Source organism: Halichoeres trimaculatus, unplaced genomic scaffold (genome assembly GCF_033239565.1).
Source record: "Halichoeres trimaculatus isolate MK-OKI-2021-1 unplaced genomic scaffold, fHalTri1.1 fHalTri1_scaffold_10, whole genome shotgun sequence".
Taxonomy (NCBI): Eukaryota; Metazoa; Chordata; class Actinopteri; order Labriformes; family Labridae; genus Halichoeres; species Halichoeres trimaculatus.
Genome location: NW_027437187.1, coordinates 6006330 through 6032675, shown reverse-complemented (window position 1 = coordinate 6032675; position 26346 = coordinate 6006330). Strand labels below are relative to the sequence as shown.

Sequence of the window (26346 nt, the reverse complement as noted above, 5' to 3'; positions counted from 1 at the left end):
CATGTACTGTTTTACCTCAGCAGAGTGCTGCTGCTAATGTAGGCCTGTATGTAGATTCTAACTGTCTCTAAAATGTCACAGCTCCACTGCACCGCTAATGTGTGCCTCCTGCTGTGCAGTGTGCATTGTAAATCCCAAGTGAAGGTAGCAAAACAATTTCACAAAAAAAAGGCAGAGAAAAGAAAGAGCCAAGATAAAGGTGTGTTTGCATGTCCAGGTAATGGGAAGTTTATCAAAGAGATCTGTGTAGCCATTAATAGCAAATTGGCTAGTTAGTTAAAACGAGAGAAACTTGTTTTTCAATTGGATGGTCAACTAGCTTAATATTCATGCTAACCTGTTTGTATTTGTGTAACACCAGAGATGGAAATTGAGGGCCCCAAACTAAATTTTGCTTGGGGCTCCAGTGAGGCCTGGACCAGCTCTGATCTGTCCAGATGTAGTTTATTGAGACCTCACAGATAGACTTTGGTTTATGACCTTGACAGCAAATGTAAATGAACACATCATTTAGAGCATGAATCACTTCAGTAACATAATTTATACATTGTAAGATTAAAGCTGGGGCTGTTTGGAAAAACATTCATCCAACAGTGACCTAGGAAACTGGAGGTTTACCGAACAAATAAACAGGACAATGGAAGAAGTCTTATAACTTTATTGTGTTCACCAAATGAGTCCAAAGGGCCTTCGTAACCTTTTCACAAGTCAGATCAAAACGATGAAATGAAGTCGACTGAGGCAGCTGAAGCTTCCCCGCTTCACTTTGTGCCAGTGTGTTACATTAGTGCAGCCCGTCATCTCCAAGTTAGCCACGGCAGAACAAAAGATGACGGCTCATTCTTCTACTGTGTTTGAATTCTTCAACCAGGGTAAAATGTGAGACCTCTGCACCAGAAGCAACAATGTGACGGTTCATTTGGACCAGTGCCAGCCTGAATGCTAGCTGCTGGTGTTTGGGGTGTTGAGTGGCCTCACAGGAAGCCACTGTGAAACCACGGTGATGGGGTCTGGACACCTCACAGTAGCAGTTAATGAGGGGCATGTGAGCAACCAAAACACGTTAGTTCATCAAAGAGGTAGAAAACTAACTCCCACTGGCACAACATGGTCACTGGATGTGTTTCTGAAAACCCAGTGACACTAGAATTGACAGGCTGCCTCCTGCTGTATCTGCCTATGTCTGTTCCTTCAAATTAACTAACATTGATACACAACCCATTCAAGGTCTTTGATCCGTTTGACCACAAAGCACAAAAACAGCCTAACTTGTATGAGAAATACAGTACATATATAAAAATGACTAAAAAATGCACTTAACCATCAAAAGAAGCATTTATATATCAGAACGAGAAAAAAACACAAGTTGTATGCATTTTTCAAAAGTTTCTCAAATGCAGAATCTATTTACAGTCGTGTCACGGAGCACATGGGACATATGAAAGCAGAGAGTAGAAAGTCGTATGATAAAAGACTAACAGGGTCGCTTGTCTTACAGGTCAGTCTTGAGCTAAGCCTTGAAAAAGCTCTCAGGACAGATCAGTCCAAAGCAATAATGTCGTCGTCATCGTCATTGGAAGGAGGTATTTCTGCGCTCGTTTGGTCCGTCCGGGGGCGTTTGATGGACGTCTCGCCGGTTTCTGCATCCGGGTGCTTCCGCTTTGTGCTGTGAGGAGTGGCTGCGGCGGAGCTGGAGGGCGTGTCCTCCTCATCGTCGGTGTCGACGATCATCACGTCGTCCTCCTGGGCTGGGACTGTTGGGTCACAGCATTCAAAGATCAAAGTGGGGCACATAACTGTTTTTTACAAACACGACAGAAATTTTGTTCTAATGACAAAAAATGAAGTTCACATTTTACAGATTAGGTCACGATCTGGATTTCTTTCCCTTAACACCAGTCAAAACCAAATATATTGTTTAATTTGTTTCGCAGATTCAGGATAATTCTGATGTGATGAATCCAAAAATCACATTGGTTTTGCTCAATCAGGTCAACTTTCTAAGCTGAGCTACATATTTGTCTTTTGATGTTTTTGTTTACATGTACAGACATTTTCACTTCATTTAATGATTCTTTCATACTGGTTGCATAAATGCAGTTCTGAAGATTTTGCATGTGCCAACTTCTGACTAATTGTTTTTTGTTACAAGTGAGTGAACTGGCTTCGACTAGAAGATCTTGCAAAAATAAGCCGGATGTATTCTGCTACATCTGCTGTTAATACACCATCGTTACTAACAGGAATCTAGTCACAAGTTTCATAAAGCGTGCTTACCATGCTCATTTTAGTTTTAAACTTGGAGACCAGGATTAAGTTTGGGCGCCACACATGGTGTGCAAGTTATGCACCGAGTATCTGCGTCAGTTGACCAAAGGAAAGAAGAGTTGCTCGAAGTTTGGAATTCCCATGGTTTGGAGGGAGGCGACAAACCATGTCACAGACTGGTACTTCTGCAATAGTGATGTGACTGGGATCAACAGGAAGAACTGAAGCAGCTTCAAGTAACCTGACCTTGAATCATGTCGTTGAAGCACGTCGTCCTGTAGCTCACCAAGTAGTCTTTAGAGAACTTCCTGACATCTGTGACGAAGATTCCTCCAGTTTTCCAGAAGATGATGAAGAAGAAGAAGTGGTTGTTAACGATGATGCTGCACATCCTTTGTCCCAAAAGGCGCTAAATGATCTAGTTCGCAATCTCAGCTTGTCGAAGTCCTCTGCAAAGCTATTAGCATCCAGATTGAAGGAAAAGAACCTCCTCTCTGACAGTGCTCTATCAAGAGTTCCTCTGTTTATTCTTTGAAGAGAAGGACTTGGTGTACTTAACAGATATTGCTCAGCTTCTGCACAAGCTTGGAGTGCCACAGTATGAACCCAAAGATTGAAGTTTATTCACAGCAGCAAGCGATGGCTGAAATATGTTCTGCTTCATAATGACAACCAGTACCACTTGTTCACTGGACTACACTGAAGGAGAAGAAAGAAGCGGTGAAGTTTGTGCTGGAGGAATTTGTTGTGATCAGCATGAGTGGCTGGTTTGTGTTGACCTGAAGATGGTGAATTTTTTATTAGGACATCAGTCCGGCTTCACCAAGTACCAAGTGGGATAGTAAGGACACTGCTCAGCATGACCCAAACAAGGACTGGCCTGTGGGAGGAACTGGCGCCTTGCAGAGCAACGAAAGTCATCAACAATCCTCTAGTAGACAGAGACAAGAGACTCTTCCCACCACTGCACATCATGCTCGGCTTGATGAAACAGTTTACCAAAGCTCTAGACATGGATGGTGCCGTGCTTTTCCAGGATTAACCACAGAGAAGTTGAAAGCTGGCATCTTTGATGTCCTCAAATCCATCAGCTCATTAAAAATCCTGAGTTTGAAAACTGAACGAACGAAGTGGAACTTTAAGCATGGAGGGCTTTGGTTCTGGTCGTGAGGAACTTTTTTGGCAACAAGGACAGGAACTATGAGGAACTTGTCACCAACAAAGCAATAAAGCTGAATGCTTTCACAAACCTTGGATGAAACATGAGCATCAAAATGCTTCAGTTACTCTCACATATGGATCGGTTTCCTGAGAATCTGGGATAAGTGAGTGATGAGCAGGGGGAGAGACTCCATCAGGACATAAAAGAGACGGAGACCAGGTATCAGGGACGCTGGGATGCGGTCATGATGACTGATTACTGCTGGACTCTGAAGAGAGACATCCCTGCTGCTGAGCATTCAAGTGGTTCGAAGAAAATTAAATTTATGTCCTGAATTTTGCACGGTGACTTAACAATTAATTTACATTTACTTACCTTAATCAATGTCTATTATTCAATTTACAAATTGAAGTTTGTAACATTTAATTAACACATTCTGTTAGAAAACTTTTTTTTTCTCCTAAAACCTTTGAGATGAGAAATACTGGTAATAAATAACTGGTAGTGTAATCAATTAAGTCAGCAGATTAGATTTTTCAAAATTTAATTAGCATCAAAATCTGACCTGATTGAGAAAAATGAATGTCATTTCTGGATTCAGCTGTGCAAAATGACCCTCATTCAGTTGAAAAAACAGACAACTTAAAAACAAGAATTTTCTGTAACCCAGTGTAATTAACACATTCTGATCGAGACCAGAATGTCTCTTTTCTTATTCCAGGAAAACCAAACTAGGAGGAAAACGCGGGGCAGAAAATGTTCCCGCTGACCTTTAGAGGAAGTCGACGGCTGGGCTGAGTCCTTGTTCCCGTTAATGACGTTGTTGGCCTCGACCTGGTTGGTCTGAGGCGGGGGAGCTTTGTCTGGGGCCTCACCGATCACCTCGAACTCCACATCCCGCTCCAGCTCTTTGCTGCAAATGAAGACACACACACACACACACACACACACACACACACACACACACACACACACACACATTCAGCTTTGGAAGTTTACTCCAGACATTAAGAAGAAATCAGAAAAACAAACTTCAAATGTGAGCTGAGCTGTAGAGTCTGTGAGGGAAACAGTCACTGTTCAGCTCTTTGTGTGTGTGTATGTGATGAAAATACATTAATGTCCATTAATGCTGAGAAATACCAGTAAGGTGGGTGGTGTGTGTGATGAGTGTGTGTGTAATGCAGAGCTCTACCTGTGAAGCACATTAATGAGGAGTGTGTAGTCTTGGAGGAAGTCGTCAGCTTGAAGTCTGCTGCAATTACGAATCCCAAAGTCAGACAGGAACTTGCTGTTATTGGCTGAGAAGAGACAGATGTTTGTGTTAAAAAGAGTTCAGTGTTATCTCTGGGACCCACTATTTTAAAAATCATATCTGTCAGTCCACAGGAAAAAACAAGTGAGAACAAAGTCATGGTTTTAGGAAAGTGTAAGAATTTCAGGTTTCAACAGTATTATTATGAGGACAAAGCTACAATGTTAGATGTACAAAATCAGAAATGAAATGACCAAAAAGGTAAAAGTTGTATAAAAATTTGTAAGTGTAATCTAACCCTCAGTGGTCGCCATATTGGCTACGTAAGGGGCCCAATCATCTGCTGTACACAAAAAAAAATATTTCATTTGCTGTATTACAGCTTTCAGGACATTTTCTTGTCTTTTTTTGTATCTGTCGAGCCAAACTACAAGTTTAATAAGAGGTTAAAAATGGCTCGGAAAAAATAGCCTTTGAAACTGGCCTAATCTGAGTAGAAATAGATAAATGAGAGAGTAGACTTTTTATGTGTTTTTTATTTTGGTAAGCTTCAGTCGAATAAATATAGTCACGCACAGTTCTGCAGATAAATAAACAAATAAATGAGAACTCTAAATATTAATGATCACCTCATGCTGCTAATTAGGGGAGATAGGGAATATTGTAGATGATAAACTGATAAGAAATCATCATATTTCACCACTTAAAGTGCAGATTTCCTTCCGGTAGGGTTTGACCTCCTTTCACATTACGCACCTGAAGCAGCAGGTGAGGGATGTGAGTTTGCCAAATGCCGTGCATCCTGAGACATTCAAAACTAAAAAAAAAAAATAGCCGAGCTGTGCATTTATTGTAAACTGCAGAAACCAAAGAGGCAGTCGGTTAGAGTCTTGACCTTTCAAACAATCATAGTTTGGTAGTTGTTGACGATGCTGGCATGGGTGCACAGGGCCTGCGCTCTGTACGTGCGCTTGTGCCCCTTTGTTCTCGTTGTTTGTCTACTTAACGCAAAAAAGATATGTGATAAAATACTAACCTTATGTAAAAGAATCATAAATGAATAAATCTTAGATCGTTTTTGAAATTATTCCTTTAGTTAAGGCAAAGCAAAACCTAATTTTGGGGATGCACGATATTATCGGCACAATATCGGTATTGGCTGATAAAAGCTTAAAAACACGTTTATCTGTATCTGCAGATATGAACGTTTCTGCCGATAGGCACAGGCGATGAGGTGCTATTCAGTTAGGATTATTATTATTTTCCATCTGAAAAATAAGCTCCTTAAATAAAATGTAGCACTTCATTTATTTGCACTGCAGAGCTCTGTGTCTGTCACCAGGTTGTTACAGTAGCTCTAAAATAATCAAATGCAACTTGGTTATGTTTAAAAATGCATTGTACATTTAAAGTTCATGTGATCTAAAGAAATTATTTTTCTGTATTTCAATACTGAATGTTCTGAGTTTGAAAAAATAATACATTTCTTATTTATGGTAAAATCAAATGTTTTTTGTCTTGTTTTATGTGTCTTTCTTCAACAAATTGAACCATCACAATAAGAGTAACATAGAAATTCCAGTACAGGATAGACTTAGCTTTCTTTACAGTGAAAAAAACAAACAAACTTGTGATTATCGATATCGGTATCGGCCAAAAGGGGTTTCGATATATCAGCATATCGGTAAAAATCCAATATCATGCATCCCTACCTAATTTAGTGTTCAACTCAGGATTTTTAAAGATTTTAAGAAATAGTTTCAGTAATTTGTAAACAAAACATAAATTTAAGCTATAATTAAACTTAATTTATTTAAATATATCAGCTTGATAGGAATGTTGACTTAAAAAATGCTTGAACGTCAAGCTTATTTTTGATGATTTATATGATTTCTTAACATTGTTATATTTGGTCTGCTTACTTTGGAAGTTTTTTACCTTGAAAAAGAATAAAAATGATAACTCTAATAATAATCTGTCTTGTCATCCTCCAAGAGTAAAACCCAGTCCACTTTGGGCAGTTTACTCTTTCTTTCAAGTTGGGATCACTGCACAGCTGAAAAGAAACTTGACTGTATCCCTCCTTTTTTACCTTCCGTCTCTCCTTCCTCCGAGGAAATGAGGATAGTTCCTTTCCCGTCCTCTATCTGAACATCTGGAGCCACCATACCAAACCTCTCTTTAAGGATCTAAAGCAGAAAGAAATAAAACAGGAGTCACCAACACATTAAAAATAGGACCATAAACATCTCATGCCCTGTGACTCAAACAGTACCTACTCTGCTGTGACGGCCCTTGTAACGAGATGAGTGTGTCTTTTGTTTACCTTAGCAGCATCCTGCCTGTTTCACTGATGTGTGTTATTGTCACAACACCACGTGACGGTTCTGAGGAAGACGGCAGGAAGTTCGTAGTCCAAACATATCAAGGTGAGAGAAATCACACTGCTCTAGTTACAGGAACTGTCACATCAATTATACAGTGTCAGACCAAAGCAACCATATACACATCTTAATTTGGCAGGGGTATATTTGTAAGAACAGCACTTTTAGTTCAAGGCGACAATGTGCTGAGACAGGGGGAGGCTGTACAAAGTGGATCCAGTCATCTCAGGGTAAAATATGATTCTTGTTGGGAAAACTAAACTAAAATCAGCAAAAAGCTAGTAGCCCTGTCACACCATCTGATCTAGGCCCGGGTCAGAATATGGATATGTCAATAAAGCAGTGTCCTGATCAAGAGGCAGCATCAGCATATAAGAATGGCTGCAGAATGACTGAAAACCACTAACACACCAAGTCAAAAACTGCACTCAGGACTGCATTCAGACTCACTCGAGTCCTATGTGATGATGACGGCTGGTGTCACTGAAATATCAGAAGAAACCTTTTCCCTTCATACTTAAAAGAAGTGCGTACAGGACTAGAAGCAGGGCTCACTTAGAGAACAGGTTTTACTGAAGGCTTAAACCTCTGCTGTATGAGGAATGGAGGCTGACTGAGAAAGAGCCGGCTGTGCTCTAAATCTGACTCTAACCGTCACAGGTTCAGTCAGTGAACATATTATTACTGCTGTTGTTTTAAAGTTTAAATATAAGATGTGAAAGCACTCATTTACACACGCTTGTTGTTTTGTTCAAGCACAAAATGTGTTTTTGTTTTCAGCGCGCTATTTACACAATGGGTCCTTATGAAAGAAACAGGTACAGTTTAAGTGCTCTGTGAATTAAAGTTACAGAGTGAATAAAATCAGTTTGGTCTCAATGAAATCAGACCAAAGTGAACAATGACATCAATACTTCAGGTTGTCTTTTGTTTCCTGTGGCTCATCAGATAAACTTAGTCTAACAAAGAAATTGCATTTATTTTTATTGATAACATTAATTTGAATCAATGTTTATTCATTTTAAAATGAGGAATGAGATGAGCAATGAAATCCTAACCAGTATTTCTCCTTGGTTTACAGCCTGGGGGGCAGGAGAGCCAGAGTTGCATCTTCACAGAGAAGTTGTGGGAGATGTTTCTTGTGTTGATTTTTTCAGCTCTCTGTCCACTATACGGAATGAGCTTGTCTGTGTGTGTGTAATTAGGGCTCGGGGATATATTGAAGATACTCAATGTACAGTAGGTTTTGGCACGTGAGATATATAAAATGACCATATCACAATCTAGTACAAACAGTAACCTAAATGTTTTCAGATGCCAGAACGTAATTCTCTTCGGTGTTTCGCTGGTTTCACTCTCTGCTGCTCAGCCGGTGCTCCTTTCACAGCGAGCACCACGCTTCCCCGCCCACCCAGAAAAATTCTCCTGCGCATGTGTGTTTTGGTATTAAAACAAGAGGACAAGGTCGCTTCCACGTCTTATCAGCTGTCCGTATGATCCCTGACTCTCTCCTATTATATAAATCCTATTTTTCAGCTGAATACAAAAACACTGCAGGCTGGGATATTATCAGAAAACAAACCCAAATGCAAAAAAATATGTAACTACATAAAGTTTGGTTTGAAATAAAAGGTAGGCTTAACTGTACCTTATTGAGATTTCCCATTTTTTAACATTCAAATTTAACAAATCAATTTAAAAAGTCTGCTCGAATCATTATTCTGATATTTTTTATGCACCGAAAGGGTTAAATTTAACATTGATACAGTGATTTAGAGGAGAAATCAAATTATTGAGAGATATATATCATGTATCCAGATGTAGCCTAAAAATATAGAGATATTGGATTTTGGCCCCATCGCGCAGCCCTATGCGTAAATAGACGCTTGTGTTTGTGTGTCTGTGAACACTTAGGGGTGGAACTTCACCATGCACGAAACAGCACGAGGAGAAATGTGAATGCAACGGAGTACAAATGACATCCAGTCATGTACTTTAGATCAATAAAATAGGGCTATTTATTCTGTTAAATAATAAAAAAACAAGGTTTGGACCTGATTTATGAGAGACGGAACTCTGAATCACCTCTGCTGTGATCTGGCGCTGTATGGAAAATAACTTCCTGGGAGGGCGTGCCGCCTCCCCTTTATAACGGTAGGGGAAACACTGGTAATGTCGTTTTCTATATGGAAAACCTGTACGCATTTGTCACTGAGAGGAGATTAATCTCAGACACTTTGGGATTTAATTGTGTAATCTCTATTCCTTCCTTACGTTTAGATCTTTAAGACTATGTTTAAAAGGGTTTTTGTTTCCAGTTGAAGTAAATGAAAGATTTCTGTATTATTTTTCCACCCTACCACACCAAAAATGTCCCAACCCTGAGCCTCTGTGTACCATCACATCACTATGATGAAGTTTCATAAGAAGCACCCTCCTCTGTGTCGTACTTGGTGTCCAGTTTGGTCCATGAGTGGATTAAAAACTGGGGCACTGCCACAGGACAGCTCAATACTTGTATTAACCGTTAAACGTACAATCGGGTCATGTGAATGATGATGTAAACAAATGAGGCCAGTATCATGTTTACTGGGGCGGGCTGGTGATTGTAAGAAAACAAGCCTGTTACCCTGTCCTGCAGGGAGAGCACCGTGGTCTTATGGATGTCCAGTTTGACGGTGACTTCAGGTTTGCTGGCACAGACGTAGCAGTTTTTGCTGGGTGGGTCCAGTACACATGGGACCAGCAGCTTCTTCCGCAGGTTGGGACACTTGTTCAGGAAAATCTGATGAGGGAGAAAACCAGAGATGATGAGATGAAATGAAAAGCAGAGATCAGAGCGCTGAAGGCCTTTTAGGTTCAGAGTCAAGGTTTGTTAGCAAGCCCTCACTGATTACAACACTTTACCTTTAATTATCCTCTCTGATCGGTTTCTTTAAAATCCCATTTCTCACTGAATCATCAGTTCATTCAAAATAAAAAAATAAAATAAAATCCCCTCATTTTGCATTTCAGGGAGCCAGTCTTCACAGCATCCAAATCAAATGAACTTACTGAACTCATTCACTTCATGATCCCAGTCCTTAAAGGTCTACTTTAAAAAATCTACACAGCCAGCTTTCAGAAAGCGGGAGTGCTTAGTGAAAAAACAACCCCACTACGCCCTCTACTGGCGAGATCAGTCTACTACATTGATAGTGCTACTACTTTAAAGTCAAGTGTGAATTAACCAGCCTCTCTATCCTTTCAACCTCTGGAATCTAAACTTCATGAAGTGTCAGTGGACACATCTGTCCAAGGAATCAAAAAAAAAATGAACCGACCAGAAGCTCAAACTCACCTCATCCTGGCTTCTTTATTTTTTCTATCCCCTCAGCAGCATGTGTCCTGATTCTGTCTGCTCACAGTCATTCAGATCCTCACTAGACCACCGACCCAAACTCTTATCTGACTTTTCCCTGATGGAAGGGATCTCTTCCTCATCTACAACTAGGGCTGAACAGTTAAGCAAATTGAATAAGACATCCCAATATAATGGTATGCAATTCTTTACATCCCACAGGCTGCAATTAAAATGAATACATTAATCTTTTTTTAAACAATTAACAATAACAAGTTTCACATGCACAGGCCTGGAGAGAATATAGTAATTTGTACTCGTTCTTCCTTACACCCAGCAAAAGTCAATATTTTGGTTTTTCTGGCAAAAATATTACATGTGTACAAGGCTTGAAGTAAAATCAATCAGTGAATATTCTACTATGATTTTAATAGTTAAATAAAGAGACGTAATTTGTATGAATTCATGCATTAATTCATCTCATTTCATCATAAAATGTAGGCCTGGCTTACAGGAAAAAAATTGTGTATATGCTGGCAATATCCCTGGCTGTGTTGGTCAGACTATAGAAAGATAACACCCCCCCCCCCCCCCCTTTAGTTACTTCATTAAGCTGAAATGTTTTACAGTGACTTTCACTTAGAACTTGACTGCCTTATGCAGCTCCTGGCTGACCTAAGCTGAGCTGAACTTACTGAGCGGCAGGTTTCTATTTCTCCTGACAGGATCTTCAGCCCCTCCAGAACGATGAGTCCTGCGATGACAGCGTTGGTCGTAGCGATGGCTGGGATGATGTTTCCTGCCATGGCTGAAACCCAAATAACCCAAAAGAATAAATGATACAGACAGAAACTCAACACTGTTATGGATTGATAAAAAATAGACCTGAGATTAAAAAAAAAACTTACACTTGACATCAAAGCGACTCTTCATGTTCATACTGAAGATGTGCATACGCAGGTTGGCTGCTGCAGTGACGAAGTCCATGGCTGATGGTTCATCCTGGAGGGGAAAGGGAGCAGTGAGATTATTCCAAGACCACTCATGAAGTCCTCACAGCGCCCTTAGGTTTAAACGAGACAGCTTATTGTGTATTCAAAGTCTACATTTTGCACTGTTTGATCTCAAAAAGGTTCTAGGTGGAGTTTAAAAATGCAAAAAGAAGAAATGGAACTTAGAAAATCTGCTCTAAAATGTGGATTCAGTGATTTTCTGTCAGGTTTACTCTCTGTCATGACCTCCTGATGGTAAAGGCTAAAAATCTTTCTCTCTGTAAACATGGTTGGATTGTTGAGCTGCATCAGCAACGCCTCTCACAACATGTTGGACGCAGTAAGACGGCGTCTGAGAGAGAAGAGCTTTAAGAACAAACACGTCTTCAAAGGCCTCGTCTCCTTCAACGCCACAAACTCACCGTTTGGACTTTTTCAAGAGCAGCAAACATGGGACACAGCCTCCTGAAAACACTCACATCAAGAATGAAGTGATCACAAGGACAGTGAAGCTCCTCAACACTCAGTCCTTTTTTTGATTTCTATTTTAGGGGTTACCAGGTTTTTTAAGCTGTGCTCTCAAACTTTTGATCAGCTGATTAACAGAACAGTTCAATTTAATTTTTCTTTTTTTAACAACTGCTTTCTCACTCCTATTCCTTCTTTTAGCATTTTGAAACTCTACTTAGAGCCTTCTTAAGTCCCAACAGAGCAAAATTTTCAACTGGTCATGACATTTTGATCAGGTGTGTACGTGTTGCCAGGGAATATTGGTCAAATGAATATCTCATCATCACAACCTTTAAGTTAAATGCTTTTCCTGTCTTACACATCAACTTCTAGAAAAATCAGCTAAGGTTCACAGACAGAGTGTAGATATATCAAGGGTTCAGGGTAGATGTAATAACTGATATGTTTTTGGTAGTGTGTCTCATACTTGAACATTCAGGTTTCCATTCTTCTCAACTTTGGTGTAAAGGTTGAAAACGTCCCCTCACCTTGTCCCACACCAGCTCAGCTCCATCTCCTTTTTCCTTCAGCTGAGAGTGGAGGGTCTCAACGCTGTGTTGGAACATCTGGCAGTGACCCCAAACTCCCAGAACCTGCTGGTCCTTCAGACCCGAAACTGGAGTTACCTCCTGAGGACGCTCTGAGGCACAGATACGAACATTAAAAACACACAACACTTCCAGTATCCTTCGATAGACAGACAGATGGATAGACAGACACTGACAGGCCCTTTTCGAAAGTTTGTGTTTTAAGTTGGCTAAAACGCTATTTTCTTGTAAACGTGAGGCCCAAAGCCAACAAGACTTTTACGTTTCACCTTAAAACTGTTGCAGAGTAAACGCCCCCCCTGAGTCTCCCAGATAACGTCGAAAAGTCTGTTTGCTTTATAAAACAGATCAGTGTACGGATGAAGATGAATGTCCCATGTAATTGAAAGAGCTTTGAGTGGTCAGAATGACAGAAACACAGTCCATCTGCCTTCACAGTAAACTTAGGCATGTACACAGGCTGAGTGTGGAGATGTGTAAAGATGATATTTGGAACAAATCATACCAGAGTTCTCCAGCTGCTGCCAGTCCAGAGGAATAGGAGCTTTCCTCTTTTTCCACAGTTTGTCCATGGTCAGCAGGTACATGATGTCATCTTTGAAGAGCTGGGAATAAAGGTAAGGCAAGGCGAGCCAAGTTTAGCACATTTCAGCATGGCAATTCAAAGTGCTTTACGGGCAGAACAAATTATAGAAAACAATTAAAATTCAATTAAAAAGGAGATTAATTAAAAAGATACAATAAAACAATAATAACAAAAAAATAAAATACATTTTAAAACAGATTTTGAGATAAAACAGATTTTAAGATAAAATTTGCAGTGCAGAATTAAAGACAAGATCTTAAAATGATGTTAAAATGAATTGTTAAAATGCTCTAATAAAAGGCAGCTGTAAAAAGGTGGGTCTTCAACCTGGATTTAAATGAGCTCAGAGTTTCAGCAGACCTGATATTTTCTGGCAGCTTGTTCCAGATATTTGGAGCATAGAAGCTGAATGCTGCCTCTCCATGTTTGGTTCTGACTCTGGGGACTGAAAGCAGACCTGATCCAGAAGACCTAAGTGGTTTTGGTGGTTCATACGGGATCAGAAGATCATTGATGTATTTTCGCTCTAGTCCATTCAGAGCTTTGTAAACCAACAGGAGTGTTTTAAACTCTAGTCTCTTACAAACAGGAAGCCAGTGTAAAGACCTCAGAACTGGACTGATGCGATCCACTTTCTTGGTCTTCGTGAGGACTCGAGCAGCAGCGTTCTGAACCAGCTGCAGCTGTCTGACTGATTTTTTAGGGAGACCTGTAAAGACGCTGTTACAGTAATCAAGCCTACTGAAGATAAAAGCATGGACCAGTTTTTCCAAGTCCTGCTGACTCATCAGTCCTTTGATCCTGGACACATTCTTTAAGTGATAGTAGGCTGACTTTGAAACTGTCTTAATGTGTTTGTTAAAATTCAGATCTGAGTCCATGATCACGCCCAGGTTTCTGGCATGGTCAGTGGTTTTTAACTATAACATCTGGAGCTGCTCACTGACTTTGACTCTCTCTGAGTTGGCTCTAAAAACAACAACCTCAGTTCTATCTTTGTTTAGCTGGAGGAAGTTTAGGCTCATCCAATCATTTATCTGTTCAATACATTTACCCAGAGCCTGTATGCTGCCATGATCACCTGATGACACTGAAATGTATAACTGTGTGTCGTCAGCATAGTTATGGTAACTGACTTTGTTGTTTTTTATAATCTGAGCCAGTGGGAGCATATAAATGTGAAACAGAAGAGGCCCTAGGATGGATCCTTGGGGGACTCCACTTGTTATTTTTGTCCGCTCAGATGTACAGTTGCCTATAGACACAAAACAGACTGTCCTTCAGGTAAGATATAAACCAATTAAGTGCTGTGCCAGAAAGTCCCACCCAGTTCTCTAGTCGGTTCAACAGTATGTCATGGTCTACTGTATTGAAAGCAGCACTGAGATCGAGCAGCACAACTACTGAAACTGTGCCACTGTCTGTGTTCAGGTGGATGTCATTAAACACCTTAACTAGAGCAGTCTCAGTGCTGTGATGAGGCCGGAAACCTGACTGGAAGACATCACAACAGTCGTTCAGTGTCATAAAGTTGTGTAAGGCAGCGGAGCTGGGTGATCAGAGCAACGCTCTCTGGATTGTTTCTGTGATTCATTCATGAGTATATTCATCAGTGAAGAAGCTGAGTGATAAACACATTCAGCCTCCTCTCAGTTAACCCACTGGTTGATCCTGTCCAGAGCCAGACTCAGATATTTAAACCATTCAATAACTCAGGCCTTAGTTATGGCGTGAGGCCTGAACCTCCACTATGGAGGCTGGTAGAGGGGAAAGGGTTTGCTTGAGGGCTGCTTCTATGAGCAGACTCTCTGTGTCAGTCCTGTCTGCAGCACGTGCAGCAGCAGGAGCTGGTCTCCCTGATGGGATCTCTGGACTGTGGTCCGGAGCGTTCTGTAGCCAGGACAAAGTGGTGTGGTGCAGAGTGTGGTGGACCTCTCAGCCTGCTGCTGTGACAGATTTCTGCTGCTGCTTCAGTAACACACAGAAAATGTCACTTCACTGGCAGCAGCAGCCTGTGATTTAAAGCTCAAAATTCGGCTTCAATCTTTTGTAATACAATTTTTTTCTCAAGATCTTAATTTCATTTTATCTGTGGCCCTAAGCTTTGGTCACTGGGCAATGGATATTTAAAGAAAACCTGATAAGGACCAGACTAATAGTGTGTCCCAAATCGCATACTTCCATACTGTGTACTCAAAATTTTCAAATTGAGTGTACTAAGCATACTACATACTCACTGGCTTAGTGTGCAAATTTTGAGGGTGTAGTGCTGTCCCAAATCGCATACTGCCGAGCGCCGTACTTACCGGGAATGATGACATGATGTCGACCTCTTCTTCTTTTACATCTAATTGTGACCGGCTTCCAGCGCCAAAATACCTCTACTATTTGCCAGCGAATGTTCAAAGCCTTTTCAGTAGTATATTAAACACAGCTAATAACACGATCAGCGGTGTAGAGTTTATTAACGGGGGTCGGTGCAGCTGACTGAGGCTGCCGAGAGAGCTACGCGGGGCGCTGCGGCAGTTAAAATACATCCACAAATTAAATGTCTGAGTGGTGCTTCTGGTCATGTATTCACTGTGCAGGGTCTAACCCGCTTGTTATTATATTTGCCTGGTTCACTGGGTAATGCTAGGGCCCCGGTAACTGTTAGCCCAACGAGCTTTGGCATTTGAGATAGCTGTTAGCTCAACTAGCATTAGCATAGCCCAGTGTTTCTCAATACTGGTCCTGGGGACCCCCTGCCCTGCATGTTTTAGATGTTACCCCACTCCAGCACACCTGATTCAAATGAATGGCTCGTTGTCAGGCTCGAGCAGAGCTTGATGACGAGCTGATCATTTGAATCAGGTGTGTTGGAGTCGGGTAACATCTAAAACATGCAGGGCAGGGGGTCCCCAGGACCAGATTTGAGAAACAATGGCATAGCCTATCATTCGCAGAACAAAAAAAAAAAAACAAGTTACACCACATACACAACGTCAACAGCTGATGGTGCTTGGTGGAAACAACACATGTAAAAAACAACATCAATAAGTTACATTTATACATTGCTGCCAGAGGAGGAAATGAGTGCGTTAAGTGTCCACAGCTGCATACTCAAAATCCGGGCCGATTTGAGTACATCATCCTGGTACTTTTGCATACTCATTTTTCACATACTATGCATACTGTTTTTCATTTTGACGCAGTATACCCAAAATTTTGAGTATTTGAGTATGGAAGTATGCGATTTGGGACGCACTATAAGAGTTGATTTATAGAGCACAGGGAGGAGTCAGAGCTGTTCACAGGCTGCTTCAGAAACACAGATAAACCCCAGTGATCACAACAGGACGCCCACACAGATGTTAAAGAGCTTCAGAATCAACACTTCCCCTCCATAATGAAGAGCAGCTGTTTCTGTTTGGAGTCAAACTCATGGAAAGTACTGATTGATCTTTTCACTGCAACCTATTTGTAGGCCTGTAACGGTAATCAATAAATCGATTAACCGAACGATAAATAAAAACGTCCTCGGTAAGTTTGCCAGCCTCGATAAACTGACAGGTGCATGCATGTTTGTTTGTTTTCCTCCTCTCTTTCCACCAAAGAGGCTGAATGAGAAGATGGCTCACTACGTCTATCTTTCCTGACATCGGGGTGCATAGGTTCTATAGTGGATTTAGCGGATTTATAGCGGAGTGAGCATCTGTCAAAAATGCGATCTTTGGGGTGAAGACGGGGCTGCTCGCGCGTACACACGGAGAGAGCTGAAGCGAGCGTCCTGAGGGGAAGGAGGAAACACAAGCTAATATGAGTGATGGCACAAAAGATACGGTTCTTAAGCCGCCTGCCACAGTCCCAGTGTGGGAATATTTCATTTTTTATCAGAATGAACAAAGTATGAGCTCATGAACACCAACGAGCTGATATGTCGCATTTGTTTGAAAATAGTGGCGACCAAGAAGAAGAAGAGGGAGGTGCAGCGGAGCCTTGTTCTTTGACAATCCGCTCTTACTGAGGCTTTTGGTCGGCAAAGTAAATAGAAATAAAAGCGCCAAATGGTGGGCGCTCAAAGACAGCTACATTGCCAAAGAAATGCAGCCCTTCAATACGGTTGAAAGCCAGAAATGTTCAAAATGTTTTACAGACAGTACGGATTGACTGGGAAAAAGTACATGTTACAAACAATTCAGGAACTGTATAAACTCCCTTTTATTTAGGCTATAGCTTTTATTGTTGTTGTTTTTTTTTGGAGTTTCGTTTTTTCTTTAGAGACAGGGTCTATTTTTTATTGTTTTTGATTAGTATCAATTATTTTCATTGACATGTATTTTTTTCTAAAAAAAAGAGTCCATTTCATTTTCATTGTATTTTTTTTCTCTTTCTTGTTTGTTAAATTTATTATATTTTTTGGTTAATTTATTTTATTTAAAAGATCCTGACCTTTTAATTACAGTTAGATACTCTTAAGAAATTTAAGTTTCTTGCTTTTAATATGGTGTACTCACTTTATTATTCCATTTATCATAATTACATCAATGAAAAAATGGAAAAAAAAAAATCAAAATAATATTGACAATTATATTGCTTACCCGCAATAATATTTTGGAAAATTATCGTCTAGCAAAATTTGTTATCATGACAGGCCTACCTATTTGCAAAAAATGTACTTATCATAATCAGCACAGTGAATTTTAACTCACTGTGCAGTCCCTCCAGGAAGCTGCATTTTTGCGATCAACTATTAATGCAAATTCAACCATTCCCCGTGAATTCAGGGTGACCTTGCAATTTTTTCCAGTCACCTATTCACTATCTTGACCAATCATGACAGTCTCCCCCTGGAGTTTCACCAATCGGAGCAGTCAGTCCCCCCAGCAAATCTTGCTTCTTTTCTTATGAAGTTTCAGACGTTTCAGACTGAAGTACCTCACATTTACCAACATTTTTTTTAGCTAAGGACCATGCATGACAATTTCCCAGTGTTCTGCAAGAAACGGTTTTGACATGTTGCGAATACTGCTCCTAGTAGTTTAATATTCTTGGACAATAACATCTGTTTCCAAAGAAGATTGAAAGACTGAGTCCCAGCAGAGCATAATTTATTGTTTCTTCTTAGAGTACGATGTCCACATCTCTGAGCCCCTACTGCACATTTATCATCTCTATACAAATCAACCTGAATCTGTTGAACTAGCAGTAACTGTGTGTCTGGTTTGAGCTGCTGTTACCTTGTTGAAGAGTTTGGCCGGGTCATATCCTGTGGAGCGAGCCCACTCCTTGGTGGAGACTCTCTTGATGTCACCGTCCTTTTCTGAAGCTGTTGCACGAGCAGCCGTATCCTCAGGATTCCCTGTGAGCAGGAAACACATTTGACACAGTCCAGCTTTTGTTGTCCTAACTGTAAAACTATCCACCCAGAGAGGCTAAATCAATAATACTATGGCTTCTAATGCTTAAATATCACGGATTAGTCAATTAAATTACAAATGAAGGATGTGTAAATCAAATGTTTTAAACTCTGCTGTAGTTTTGTCACATCCACTCTGCTGACAGCTGCAGTGATTTCCTTACAGACAAGTTTTTTCTCTTGAAATCAACTTTTCCAGCTGATAAACAGCACAGATTCATTTCTCTCTTCCTCTGTTGCCATGGTGACGGTCACGGAGAAGCCTCTTTTCTTTCCATAGTGTCATAAGTTCCCTGTGTTCAGCCAGCTGAACCTTGAATATTTAGGGGTGTTTTATTTAAATTGCAACTGTTTTCAGCCGTGACATTTATCAATACATGATGAAACGCATGTCGTGATTGGCCCTGGTAGGCACGATTCATAAATCACACGTGACTCCAGTTCCCTCTCCAGATTGATTAATGAAGCTAAAAGAAACTGAGATGAGCTGCTTCATCTGCGTACAGTACAAAGCAGTTGGGGGGTTATGATCCATCGATATAGATCAATACATCGATTGGTCAAGCAATGATCCAATCACACTGATGGAAAGTCTAAACATCGATCATCATCGTGGTCTTTAATGTACGCCTTTATTTTGAAATCCCGACCGGACACGCATGTCCGTTTCGGTCCAACCGCGAGTCGTTCTGAAGTTTCCTCTCAAGCCTCAGCGTATGAGACACACATTTGAACCTTCTCACTCTCTGACACGCCACGCCTGATATTTCTCCTGCTGTAAAATGTACTGTTTAGCGCCCACCAAGTCACACCCCTGTAGGCGAACATGTAGCAAGACGCTGTTAGCATCACAGAGCTAAAAGAGAGCCAGACATATCGGCCAATCATAAAATAGCTCTCCTGTATTTGGGTAAGATATGGTCGACCTGACTGCAGAGGACTTTATGTACAGATGTGTTATTTTTGGCTCATCCAAAGCTGAAATCTGAAAAGTTTGAGCGTAACAACAAAAAACAGAGCAGCGTTATATTTAAATAGCTGTGCAGGCTGTTAGCAGCAGTGTTAGTCAATCAGCTGTTATAAGTAATGAGGCTCATAAGAAGAGAAAGACTCTGTTCTAATCCAATTTGATCTCTTAAAAATGTTTTAAAAAAACACTGATGCACAAAGAAACCGTTTGCTCTGTTTCAGTATCATCCAACTCTTGAGAACAACCAAAGAAGAGATTTAACTCACAAGCAGCCTCAGGGTCTGCAGTATCAGGGGACACCTCTTGATCTGCATCCTCCTCTCCAAACAGCTGACTGTGATGACAGAAAAAAACAGAACTGGAATTATTTTGTGTCTGGGGAACAAGTCATGATGCTGGGCCTATGATAAGACATCTCACTACAAACTATGAAGAATTAATCTTTTCAAAAACTGTGCTGAGGCTGAGACGCACTTGAAGAGATACTTGGCCCAGACGATGCAGTGAATGGGCTCTGAAGGTGTGTTTCTAATGGTGCATCCTGGGAAAGTCTTCTGAGTGGGCTTCGGCTGGCACTCGTAACACTCCGTCAGTCCCTAGATTAGAAAACAGGAAGGTGGGACATGAAATCATTGTAACAGATTGAAAAACAAAAGCATCTGATGTTTAAAGAAGATGAAAAGGAACAGGCACACACTACCTTCTTAATGACTGTGACCTGTCCCAGGTACCCCGCTGTGCCGCTCTCGATCAAAGGAATGTCTGCTGCCAAACACATCCTGTTCACGTGGTTACGAGCCGCTGCAGAGACACAAGGTTTTGTTTGATAAAAACAGAAAACACTGATGATCGCTCTCTTCTTTAGTCTGGGGAGGACAGGGCGTCAGGGGTTTCCAAAAAGAATTTCACATTTTGATTTGTCAGACCAAAAGCCAGCTTTTCACTTTGTCACAAGCATTACAGGAGGGAATGTGAACCTCCTGCTGTGCAGTGTGCAGTGTGCATCCAAAGTGCAGGTAGGTAAAGGCAAAACAAAGTCACAAAAAAGAATTATCATTCAGGGGCCAAGAAAAAAAAGGGGAGAAAAAACACCAAGATAAGTGTGTGCGCATGTCTTGTTTATGAAATGTCCATCAAACACATCTGTACAGCTGTTAATAGCAAATAAGAAAACCACTTAAAAACAAGACGAACTTGTTTTTTTAACTGGACGGTGAAATAGCTTGATATTCCTGCTTACCTGTTTGTATTTGTGTAACATCATGGATAGAAATAGATAGTAATAGTTCACACAAAGTCCCAGCTTTTTGGAATGGGGGTTGTATTTGTCAGTGTAAAACACAAATATAAAGTTTGCTCATTTGAACTTTTAAAATACATTAAACACAAGCTCATACAGCACTTTTTGACACAGCACTACAGCACTGGTTTAAATGCAGGCTTGTTTCTTTATCAGCTGCATCTTTTGGAAACTCTTTCTTTCAGTTTAGTTTTTATCAGTTTAATTCAAAGCTATGCTATATAGATTCCTATTTTTAGCATATAACTGAAACAATAAATGCTATTTAAAGAATTTCAGCTCACATAATTCACCCCCCAACAAGTCAGCACTCTGGTCGGGCCACCTCATGCTCAAAAGTCTGGACATGCCCCTGCTAGACGTCCCAGATTCACCACATTCCTCTGCTCAACAACAGATTTATTCTGAATTGAGAGTTCAGCTCTCTCCAATCAAAAATTAATCGAGATCATTGATCTGTAACCTGTTTCACTCCCAAATATAAAAAAAAACAAAATCTTCCTAAATTTTCGTAAAGTGGAGACTTCCTTAAGCTGATCAGCATCTAAAGCCAAAAATAAACAGGGTATTATTTCTAGGGAGCTGCATGTTTTCACCAAGTGTGTCAATCCTCAATAATAAAAGTCTGAGGGCAACCAAAAAAACAGTAAAAAGTTTTCAAAAAAAAATCCTAAGCTTACTATTTAAAAGTATCTCATAGACAACAGGATATTAAAGGAAAGTATTTGAGGTTTTACTGGTAAGAGGTGTAGCTTTAACTACTTGTCCTGCTAAGACAGACTATCTGTCTGCAAGACAACAAAGTGTGAGAAAGATACAGTAAAGGATTCATCACAGATCATGTTCATTTCTGATTGGTCATATAAATGGACTTGTAAAAAAGTCGAGCTGCTTGAACTTATTCCTCACTCTCAATCAGTGCCAGTTAAAAGAAAATCAACTTTAGTGTGGGGATGTAGTATGAGACTACCTCTGTTATCCAGTGCGTTCATCACCAGGACAAACTGCCTGAAGAACTCCACATTGTAGTCCGGGCTGTGGATCGAAAACACAACCACAGTTCACTTCAGAAGGACGTCCACTAATTACACACTCTGATGTTCTTTCAGAAAACACACACACAAACAAAGAAGTGAAGTGAAACTCACTTCATGATGCTGTCATGGTACGCGGTAATATTTGCAGATGGGCAGAACTGAAGGGCACTCTCCTTGGCCACCTTAAAATGAACAGGAACAGATTGAATGGTGATGGGCACGTACAGAAAGCAGTCAGGAGAGTTTACAGTGTAAAGAGGCTAAAACATCTTCATTTACGAAGGGACAGTGATACTGTGTGTACCAACCTGTGCTTTAGACTTGCCAACATGCTTCTTCTGGAAGAGGAACTGACGGTTCAGATTGCTCACATCAATGGTGTCCAAGTCAATCTGTGAAAACCACGAGAGCAGAAATTCAAAACCTATATAATAATAAATGATCCACCTCATACTGACTTCAGAGCAACACCTGAACACAACTAACAAACTCTTGTTAGTTCAATAAACTTGTATTTAACAGTTTTATCTTCATCACACATCAAATACATCTGCTGTTTTTCACTGCAGTCTCACAAGGTAAGACAACTTTTCCTAGGATGCAAAGCAATGAGGTGTGTTGATTATGACAACAGTCAAACTTTGTGAGCTCAGTTTGTAGTTTAGGGTCCACAAGGTGAGTAGACTATCTGTGTAGTGTTCCTTACAGCCCGGTGCTCTGAGAGGTGTCTGTAACACGTAACATTTGTGAATCCAACTCCAACCTCACCAAGCAGCGCTAACGTAACCTCACTCTTCATTTTATCGAAAGACTCTCAAGTTTGAACAGACCACTGCAGAATAACTGCTGACTGTGGGTTGGAATCGACAATATCACAAACAGTTTAACTTGTGTTTTGACCCGTGTTGTAGCTTGTGCTCTATCACTCCCTAGTTCAGCTTTTTTTTTGCGCTGACCTCCTTTTTCTGTCCAACAGTCCAGCTCCAGGTTCTACCAGAACTACAAAATTAATCCCAGAATTTTCTTTTTAGCAGAGGAAAACATAGCTGTCTCTTCTCACTGCTAAACTTTGTTGGTGTTGTCAAAAGGCCAAAAGTGGATTGGTCAGGTTGTCCACAGATACACAGGAATAGCAGTTAGAAACACATCATTTTAGAGCAGATAACGTCATTTTATGTTTGGGTGTATAAACAGGCAACTATGTAAAAGCAATACTATTTCAAGATCACTCATACAATCCTCACAGGGCCTTTAATCTAACTTGTTCTTTTCTTAAGTTATATCCTATCTGATTCTGCACTGATTGTATTGTCTGCACTGTCTGTATTACTGACTGAATCATGCAAGGGTAGTACCCACTTTAGGTTTTCCTCATTTATTTTAAAGTTTGAATGTTTTTTTTAAATCTCTGTATTTCTCTAACTACAGGCAGCGGCCTGGCTGCGCAAACGGTGATGGGATATCACTTGACAGGTATCACAACAGAGGAGAGCACCCAAACATGTCTCCACCTCATCTATCAGAGCTAACGGTGTTCACCTGTGAAACAATAAGGACAGGTAGATTAAACCAGGACTCTCCATGTTGGTGTCAGAGCTGCACTACAGGGCACCGTTAGCATGTAGTCGGTCTGAACAGACACAATTCATTGAATTGCTGTTTTGATTCAGTGGGGTGGCTGCTGTGTATCTTTCTTCTGTATCTGTGCGACTTTACACAACCACAGCGTGTTTTTGAGGCTGTTCAAACATCTTGTGGTACCAGTACCACGAACTCAAACAGCGAACCTAGCGGTGTTAATGGCGCCAAATGCTCCGGCTTCCCGGTTAGCGTAGTGTTCATAACAATTAATGCTCTCTGCCGGGCTTTGTGGGCTCCTCTGTGCGTTCAGGGAGAAAAGGAAACAACGAAACCAACAGGAGCTATGCTTCTTAGAGGAGCGTGTTGTATGAGTTAGCTCAGTCCGCTCATCCCCAAGCGCATTGAAACACAAAGACAGTGAGCTAGCTGAGCAGACACAGAGGAACAAACTTAAGTGTGACGGACCACTTCGATGTTTTTGAAGCCGGTGAGAACGAGGTTCTTCAGCAGCTCGCAGCCGATGCCTCCCGCGCCGACCACCAGCACCTTGCAGGTGGAAAGGCAGTCAGCCAGATCCTTCCGAAGAGATCCCACCAATTGGTCCATGATGATCGGCTGGAGACAGAACCGAAGCCTGCAGGACAGTCTGTGGCTGGGTGTCCGTGGTACGGGGAGGAAGCTCCGCCTTTTCCGGGTCAGTCGAGCTCCGGAGGCGTGAAGCCAATCGTCACATCCGGTCCCCCCACCGCGCCTCTTCGTTTGTTTTCAAAATCGTCTCTTACAGGGGTGCCAAAACTCTTTTTAGTGAGGGGCCAAAAACAAATCAGGGTTCAGGTTCACGGGTCAAAACTTAACATTCATCATGTTGCAGTGCATGCTATCAAATATGCTTAAGGCATAATTGTACAAGATATACTTTTACAAGTAATTTTGAAAATAAAAAACACTTGTTCTTGGCTGTATTTTACAGCACAAAGTTACTGAACATATGGCACAAATACCAGGCTTTTAGCGCAATATAACCTAAACAACATAGGACACAACATGCTCCCATGAAACAAAATTGTGCATTTTTCATCCTTTCTAAAATAAGGAACAGAAATAAAACTGGACACCTGTTTTGGACCCTTTCCCCCCCATAAATGACTACTATAGCCACATTGATTTACATTGATTAAAAAAAAAAACTGGACAGCCCTGGTCTTCTACATGGCACGGCATACTGTCCACTGCTTTTGCATGTAGAATGTAGAATGACTTATCTGTTGGGTCTGTTTTTTAGGGTATTACTCTGGTTTTCAGTTTCAGAAAATGGAGCTAGGTCAGTGGTTCCCAACTAGGGCTGCACGATTATCGCAATCGCAATCGCAATGTCAGCACATGCAATTCAGATTTTTCTCCATGATAACCAAGCAAGTCTGTAGACTCATCATTACACAACTTTTTTTATTAAATCGCAAGCACAATCGCAATGTTGTCTACCTAATCGCAAATTGCACCTTTTCCCCAAATCGTGCAGCACTATTCCCAAACCTTTTTAGGGCTGTGACCCCATTTTTACATCACAACTTTCTGGCGACCCACGACATTTAAAACAAACTTTTTTCGCTTAAACATTGTTTTTGTTCATGTAATAGTTTTTTGCAAATATATATGTATATATATATATGTATATATATATATATATATATATATATATATATATATATATATATATATATATATATATATAAGCGTAGAAATACTGAAATACGTGCTGTCACATGATCAGGTTACACAGACCTGTCGGCTCAGATATTAGGCTATATACTGCATTTTTTTATACTCATTTTTTTTTAATTATTATTATAATGATTATTATTATTGTAAGGGAAAATGTGTGGTGTTTTGATTTAAATGAAATATATATTCAATCATTAAAAAATATATTAGTATTTTTTGATTTTGTTTTTTTTTTATCAATTGCTGGAAATTCCAGGGGACCCCATTTGAATTCCAGGCAACCCCATGTGGGGTCGCGACCCCAAGGTTGAAAAGACTGAGCTAGGCGATGGATTTTATTTTGCTTTTATTATAAATGCACAACACAACTGTTGGCCTTTCTGTTATTTTGTGGATTCATTTAAAGTAGAATCATCATTTTTGTTTTCTGAACCTACACATAAAGTTATATTGTTTGTTGAAAATCAATAAATGTTACATTGCTTTTCTGCAAATGAATCTGGAAGGGATTTTTATTTTTGCAGCTGATGGAAAAAACACTTCCATATAATCCACTTATGGTTTAAAAAGTGAATTAGTGGTTTATACTGGCTTTTATTTATTAGAAAAGGTTAACTTATCGTTTATAACTGGAAGTAATAAGATATACTCGTGTTTCTGCCACTTCACTTTCATCTCATGGACCTTAACGTTTGTGTTGTTGCATTGTAGTTGTAATGCTGACTCATTCCTGTAGATGGTCGTAATTCACCAAAATCTGTCATCCCCATAGACAAACAGCATTCACACTGTGAATTGTGGGAAACAGTATGCCAGGTAGACTGGACCGTTGCATACTGAAAAAAAAATCCTGGATCAGTAGGGCATCCGGGGATTTTAGGTATACTGCAGGTTTTGCATGTTTTTGCATGATGAATACATAAAATTGTATAACCACTATAAAAGCCATCATAGCCACCATGTTAGTCAGCAGTAAAACATTCAACTAATATCATATTCTTTATGATTAGTTTAGTGAAGTTGGATCATACGGGAAAAAACATGTTGAACAAACATTTTTATTTATATACTGTGCTCTTTATGATTAAGATTGTTTCGAAAACACATATTTATACGTGAAACCTATGTATGAAAACTTATGGTCCACCCTGTAGAAGTATTCATCCATTGAATACTTGGTTATTTTAGAATTGTGCCCGTGCCCCCTCTGTCAACCACTTGGGGGCACCATTATCCAAGGGGCTTCAGAAATGGGCCCAAAGAAAGAGAAACCTGTAGTATCCCAAAACCTCA

The 26346-nt window shown here is 40.4% G+C and overlaps 1 protein-coding gene across 1 annotated transcript; it reads right to left on the bottom strand.

The window, feature by feature from the left end:
• Positions 1-638: 638 nt before the first annotated feature.
• Positions 639-24040, bottom strand: uba2 (ubiquitin-like modifier activating enzyme 2). Its single transcript, XM_074678234.1, has 17 exons — positions 23797-24040; positions 22059-22142; positions 21862-21932; positions 21684-21748; positions 20114-20214; positions 19888-20009; positions 19680-19747; positions 18265-18386; positions 12965-13064; positions 12400-12551; positions 11318-11411; positions 11105-11217; positions 9699-9854; positions 6778-6874; positions 4626-4731; positions 4201-4343; positions 639-1754 (listed from the first exon to the last, which is right to left on the bottom strand). The coding sequence occupies exons 1-17, from the start codon at positions 23935-23937 to the stop codon at positions 1540-1542; spliced, it is 1950 nt and encodes a 649-aa protein (XP_074534335.1). The 5' UTR covers positions 23938-24040; the 3' UTR covers positions 639-1539.
• Positions 24041-26346: the final 2306 nt, after the last annotated feature.